The 7535-nt window shown below is 43.1% G+C and overlaps 1 protein-coding gene across 1 annotated transcript; it reads left to right on the top strand.

Annotated features, from left to right (window-relative positions):
• Nucleotides 1-7044: 7044 nt before the first annotated feature.
• LOC104870050 (immunoglobulin kappa variable 1-39) lies at nt 7045-7535 on the top strand. Its single transcript, XM_033762480.1, is given in 2 exon segments — nt 7045-7093; nt 7213-7535. Coding segments are annotated over 2 exon segments (372 nt in total).

The raw sequence follows: 7535 nt of genomic DNA, 5'->3' as shown, positions 1-7535 counted from the left end.
AGGAGACTGTGCACTCAGCTTTTCATCTGTGCTGAGAGTTTTAATATTTTGATAAATCATAGAGATGGACAAATGCATTTTGCCTAAAGAGATGGACATAAGTCGTTTGGGGTGAAGGAAAGAATGATATGGTTTAGATCTAGAGATTTCATCAAAAAAAAGGTGGACACGTGGAAGGTAATTGGATCACTGGAATGCTATACTCATCAGTGCAGTAAACCACAGGTGAAGCCATAGCTGAAAGAACTGTTAGGAGTCGGGCCTGATTAAAATCGGTGATTTGCTACAGGAACAACCTGGAAGGGTGCATCACACATCTCACCTCCTTCCCACCTTTTGCTCTCATTTCCGGGGCCACGAAAATTAGCAACTTTCCTCCATGCAGACTCTCAACTATATTGTTTGTGCTTTGGACCAAGGAGAATATAAAAGACAGACATTAAAATTATCATAAGTACCAGAACTATCTCTATGATAAAAATATTTTATGGACAGTCATTTTTACAACACACTTGAAGGGGGGGGGGTCAAGCAAGCCTAGGAAATGTTCTTATTGCATAGCCAACAAGGACAGTTCTCACAAAAATATATTCACAATCTCCATGGGACAAATTCAGCTGAAAAATACCCAGTCTATTAAACAGGTGAAGGAACAGCTCTTGTTGTGTATAAACACAATGTGAGCTCAATGCTCACTGACTCTCTTTTTCCACTCTTTTGGTCTCCCTAGTACACTACCTCCCAACAGTTACAAAACACTTTTCTTCAGTGTATCCCATGTCAACCATGCCAAAGACAAAGGGGGTCACACAGTAGGACTTTTGATGAATTTGCTGAAAGTGCTGCTCTATCACCATTGTTTTTCAGAAGGAAGAACACAGGAAGATGCATCCCTTCCCCAGGTAGGGACAAGCTACACCAGAGAATGTTCACTGGCTCGTTTTCCTTTGAGCTTTTTGGGATTTGTGGCCCGGAAGCTCAGGAAAGGTATGAATGGATTCTCCACCAAGCAGCATCTGTCTCTCATTCCATCCTCACAGTTACCCCTCACTGTGGACAGCATATCTGTTGAAACATGAAAGATGTGATTAAACTCTCCCACAGCTGGAAGTGACAATGACTTATGTTATCTCTTCCTTAGTTAATCCGTGAGGCAGTTGAAATGCTTTCACAGTTTTTATATGAGAATTGATTATCTGACATGTAGTAGCTGAGGACATGGCAGAAATTCATAAATTATGAATATTACAGTCACTTTGCTAAATTCCCCTTCAAACACTTACTCACCTCTTTATGGAGATGTCCTGGTATCTTTTTTTTTCCTGTTTTAATTGATTTTATTGGTACATTTTAGGGATACAGTACAGTTACATTCATTGTTGGGATCTTCTACCTCTATATGACAAGTCTTGGTTCTCATTTTCCCACTTGTCCCTGCCCTCCCTTTACCCCCTCTTCCCCTCCCCATCTACAACCACTTTATTTCCATCTTATCATTATCTCACTTTTTTTTTCTTTTCCCTTTTTACCCTTTCCCTGCCCATCCCATCTTCCCTACACTTTTAGCTCCTTTCTTCCCATTTCTCAATGTCAGTAATCTCATTATGCCCTGGTATCTTGATCAGATACAGTTTCTACCTAGTCATGTCAGACTTTTACATTTCTCATAAGTTAAGTGTGCACAATTACTGGGATCTGCAAGAATTTTGAATAGCAAGATAGTTTTTTTCTTGAGAAGGAAGAAGATTAAATATATTATAAACTTTATTAACAATTCTATTTGATTTGGATAAACAGTTCCTCATTTTGTGTTTGCTATGTGACTTAATGAAGATTTAATATTTTGCTTCTTAACCTGCTATAACACAGAGAAGAATTTCAATACCTATTATGGGTCCATTGCTTGTTCAGCAAAGTGCTATACATTCAAGTGATAGTGACCACACTGTACTATGTGTTATCAGCACCCCAACATCACCATCTGTTTGAAAAGCATATTTCTCAGAGCTGCTTTCTCTTCTGTGTTTTCTGAATTTCTTAAATATGCACCCTCCTATGACAGTTGAGACTTATAAGAGGAGAATTTAATGCCAAGTACAGCCTGAAGCAGACATGGGCAGAACCCTGGTGAGTGGGTTATTACAAGTGAGGCACAGCATCCAGCTGAGAGCAACAGCTGGGCTTGCAGGACAGGTGGGAGGACCAAGAGAGTAGGAGCCCTTAGGGCAGAGGCTCTGTGGGGGAGCAAGGGAATTCTCATTTACAGTATCCACTTCCCTGACTACTACTGTCCCTAAGCCATTCAGTGGGTGTAGTTCATACTCTAATTCTTTATGTTAATACAATCCCTTCTTGGAATATCTACAGTGGCATCTGTTTGATTCTATAGATTCCAACTGCTGTGACAAAACATGTGCCTCAGATGCAACAGATTGTGCTCTTAATGAAACCCAGAGAGGCACTGATCTGTTTGTGATGCTGGAGATGAACAGAGGAAGAGCTGGTATGCAGAGGAGCCGCATTGGCTAATTCTAGTGAGACCTTTGGGGACCATCAATGCCACCTGTGTGATTTGAGAAACTCTCTCAGCAGGTGACAGCACCAGGGGGAGCAGCTGGGCCAGACCAGCCTCACACTTCTGCATTCCTGGGAGGTTTACCTCATGGTTTGTATCACTCTGGGAGGGTACTGATGATAATGCTGACAGTAATAAGCTGCAACATCTTCAGGCTGCAGGGTGCTGATGGTGAGAGTGAAATCTGCCCCATAACCACTGCGGCTGAAAAAATCCTGATTCCAAACTATCGGCACTGTAGAACAGGGGTTTGGGAGATTTTCCTAGTTTCTGTTGGTACCAAGCTAAGTTCTAACCAACGTGCTCACTCTGTATGTGCTCGCCCTGCATGTGATGGTGACTGCATCTCCTTCAGATGCAGAGAGGAAGGTTGGAGTCTGGGTCATGCGGATATCACCTAGAGTACCTGATACTGAAAACAAACAAAAAAATCCACACAGTTAGTTATGTTAACAGAATTTTGTGAAGAGGAAGCTCTCATCACACCAGACTGAGCAAAGTCCCAGTGCAGCAACTCACTACCTGGGAGGCTGATCAGCAGGAGCCCTAGAAGCTGAGCAGGGGCCCTCATGTCCATGCTGCATCCTGACCAGGATGGATTTCTGCACAGCATCCTAATAGCCTTTTAAGTTTCAGAGCACTGAGCTGTGTTCTGGGCACACGCAAATCAGCAGGGCCAGACAGGCCTCAGTAAAGCAGTGTGAAGGTTTCCAGTGGGCCGAGATCAGACCAGGGCAGCAGACACAGGAACGTATCCCCCAGGGCATGCTCCTGTGACCCTCTTCCAGTAATGTTTGACACCCTAACAGCACATTCTGTTTCTGAACACATGAAAGGATGAATGTCCTGGAGAGTACAGCAAGGCCCTGTGATAGAATAAACATATACATGTGCACTGCCGAGTAAGTGACCCTTTAGGGGGACAGTCTCAATAATAACAATCAGACCACTGTGTTCCCTAAAGGAAAAGAAAATGTCAAGAGGGATATTCCTGTCATAAGGAACCTGGGAGACATGAGGGCTCTGTGAACTGAAGATTTGAGGAGCTGGGGGAGGCTAACTCTGCTCCTGATATGAATATTTTGGCACATAACAATTTGTTAGGAGCTCTCTGACATTGTGACCCTGAAAAAGGAGTTAGTGTTTCACTCTTATATGGTTAAAATAGTAGAGGAATACATATGTTATGACTTCTCTTACTCATAGACACAGAATTGTGGCAAGAATTCAGAGCACACACATGCTCTAAAAGAAAGATTTTTAAAATTTTCTTGCTTCAGTTCTCTCAGCACTAAGACTTCCCAATCAGAGAGCACATTTTCTATATGCAGAAAATGTGGAAGGGAAGGAGAAAACTAAAACAGGAAGACAAAATGGACAGTAAGAGGCCCTACATCATTTCAGCTCCCAGAGAGCATGATGGGAGTGGAAGCAAATCCGGAGACAGAAAAAGCCTCTGAGATATTTCAGGAGCTGAACTGTGTTCCTCTCTTTTTCTTCCTACAGTCATCCATTGCACCTGTCCTAGGGCACCCACTCCTGGGTCTATGGTCTCCTCTCTGTGTAAACAAGCTGAACAAATTGTCTACCCAACTTCAGAGAGCACAGTGAAGAAGACATAATCCTGGCAGTGTCACCAGAAACACAGTGAGGCTGAAAGGCTGAGGGGACCAACAGGGACTGGAGCCTCCACCCAGGAGGAAGATGTGGGCTCTTGCTGTGGAGCGCTCAGCCTCATTGTGACAGGTCAGTGGGGAGCAAGTTCTCTAAAGTTCAAGTCTTATGAAAAGATGCTGGATGTTTGTGGGTAGGCTTTATGTGACTCCTGACCTATGAGGGGTAGTGCAAGAGAGAAGAAAAAGAGAGGAAAAAAGAGAGCAGTCAAGGACTACTGATCATTGGCAAGCATATGCACAAAAATAGTGGCGACTTTACTGGTTTATGGGACTGAGTACAATGTCCCCACTCAGGCCCATAGAAATTGCAAATGCATGAGAGTAAGTGTCCTTTCTGTAGATTTAAATGGAAGATATTCAGAATATATGATTTTCTTGGAAGAAAAATTGGGGCTTAAAGTGTAATTCCAGATATTTTATAAGAGACAGATGGAAATTTTAGCACAGCCTGAAGAGTGGACCTGGAAATCCCACTAAGTGGCCAAAACAAAGCAGAGCTGTAGCCTTTAGGAAATGGGAGAGGCGAAGAGCACAGTCCATCCTACATGCTCTCCTCAGAGCCCCACCAGCAAGCACCATGAAGTTTGCTCATTGAAGCTTATTAAGACCTTGGCCCCAGAATCTCAAAGAATATGTCACCATTGTTTTAAACAAACAATTTTGGTATTTTGTGAAAATAGTCTTTCAGAACCAAAAAAATAGGGATGAGGGAAAATTCTACACTAAGACTGCTGAGTGTTTGAAGTCTCCTTGTTCACATTCCTAAGGTTACACAGGTTGGGTGGGTGGAAATTATGTATGGACAAAGAAATCACATGAAATACTGAATTTATTGTGAGTCACAAAACAGCTGGATAAATGTTTCTAATGTGGTATAAATAGTATCTCATTAATACTATCTGATAAAGTCTCTTCATTTAACCTAGTCAAAGATATCTTTAAAAGCACACAACTTTTCTCAAAAATACATATATTTCAAAGTGGATTCATTGTATGATTCGATCCCCATAACAAACTTTGATATGATTAGTGCTGCATATACAAGAGAATCTGGAATCAGACCCACCATGATTTTGACAAACCAAATGGCCAGTGATAACGGGGACTAAGATTTCCACCCAGATCTATCTGCCTTTTACTGTATTCCTTCCATGCAGACCATTATTTCAGAGTTGAGTCCAAAACCTATAAAATAGATGGTGGAACAATTGAGTGTGACAGGATAAATTTATAGCAACCTACTGTCCCTGTTCCATACAGTGATGATCCTAGTCTTAAACTCAGCCCTTTCAGAGATGTTTTAAGGACTCTCTAAGCTTTCACATGGTGGAATGGACTCCCTTCAGATTTGTGGGCAGGGGTGCCTGTTGGATGACCCTGGCTGCCTCTTCATTCGTTGGTCCTTTCCCCACACTCTGACTCCATTCTTCCCTCTCATGCTCTAATTTATACTTCTAATTGGACTCTAAATCCAGAGACAAGTAAAAAAAGAACACAGAGAAAAGTTCCTTGCCACCCAGCTTCTCAGAGAGCACATTGAACCCTTCTCATATTTCCCAGATTGACAAGAAATAACAGTATTTTAACAAATAAGAGATTTCTGCCTAAGGAGAACTGTGATGCTGGTCCTCTTTATCATAACTTATTTCATGCCTGTCTTCATACTAACAACTGATAAACACAAGACAGAAAGGGGAGACATAGCACAGCAAGCCACCTACTCACAGAACAAAAGATATTATCCCCACTGCTAAGTGTCCTGTTATGGATTTAATAAATCACCTCGAGCTCACATCATACAAGTCGAGGTGATCACCTGCCAGCATGGAGATCAGAATTCCCACTGAGCGCACCCTTAAACAGCTCACAGGGAGAGATTCTAATTCCCTGCCTTTCTGGCTTCAAGATGCTCCACATTCCGTTCTCCAAGTTGCCTTCATCTCAACACCCCATCATCATTTCTCATCGCCTTGATTTCTTTCTGTGTCTCTATTCCTACCTACAATGGGCACCACTGTGTTTACACTCATCTCCCTCAGATAGTTTAAGATAATATTCGAAGCTCAAAACCTTTAACTTAAGTACATCTGCCAAGTGTCCCTTGTCACATAACATATTTTATACAGTCTCAGGATGTAAAGTGGAAAACACCGAGGTGTAAGGCATTTTTCACCCACCTACAGGGCCAACCATCCTTACTGTTTAGTTCCTGTGTTCTCACTGGAGCCCCGCATGCACTCCTGCAACTGAAGGGAAGATGGCTTATTTTGGTTTACACCTTTAATCTGTGGCTGCCTGGCTGAGAGACAGAAACAGGATGGCAGAGGTGTGTGGCAGGGGAAAAGGCACTCAAGGGCTGACAGCCAACAAGCAGAGATAAAAGGAAGAATCCACCAATAGATGTGTAGGAGTTCATGCCCTTGTGACACCCGTCCCAGAAGGCCTCTCCTCCTAACAGCACATTCAGCTTCTGAACACACACAAGGTTGAATCCACCATAGAGTATAGTGACCCCCAAAGACCACCTAAGACATGTGGGGTACATGCTATCTATCTAAACATAACACCCAGGCAACAGCCCTTGTCTAAAGAAAATACAATTTCTAAGGCAGATACATAAGATAAGGAAGCTGCAGTTAGGAGATACAGGATGTGAAATCCATAGTCTAAAGTAGCTTTCTAATGCTGATTTGCATTTGCAGACAGCACAGCCCACTGCTCCAAGGACTTCTCAAAAGGCTGCTTACACACAGCCAGTTCCAGAGTCAGTCCCCATCAGGACACAACCTGGACATGAGGGCCCCAGATCAGCTCCTGGGGCTATTGCTGCTCTGGCTCCAAGGTAAGGAGGGGCAGCCCCGGGGATTTCCTCAGCCCAGTGTGGACAGTGCTGCACTTCAGTAAAGTCTTCTTGGAACATGATTAATCGTGTGAATATTATTTTTGTGTTTCTGTTCTCAGGTGCCAGAGGTGACATCCAGGTGACCCAGTCTCCAGCCTCACTTTCGGCAGCTGTAGGAGACACAGCCACCATCACTTGCAGGGCCAGTGAGGACATTAACTATGGCATACATTGGTATCAAAAGATATCAGGAAAAGCCCCTAAACAGCTGATTTATGTGGCAGATCAATGACTTTCTGGGGTCCCAGCAAGGTTCAGTGGCAGTGGATCTGGGACAGATTTCACTCTCACCAGCAGCAGCCTGCAGCCTGAAGATGTTGCTGTTTATTTCTGTCTACAGGGCTATGATAGCCCTCCCACAGTGATAGAAGCCATGACCTAA

This window comes from Fukomys damarensis, unplaced genomic scaffold, assembly GCF_012274545.1.
Source record: "Fukomys damarensis isolate Sample0158 unplaced genomic scaffold, DMR_v1.0_HiC HiC_scaffold_2, whole genome shotgun sequence".
Taxonomy (NCBI): domain Eukaryota; kingdom Metazoa; phylum Chordata; class Mammalia; order Rodentia; family Bathyergidae; genus Fukomys; species Fukomys damarensis.
Note: the sequence above shows the minus strand (reverse complement) of the source record. Positions and strands in the feature narration are given on the sequence as shown.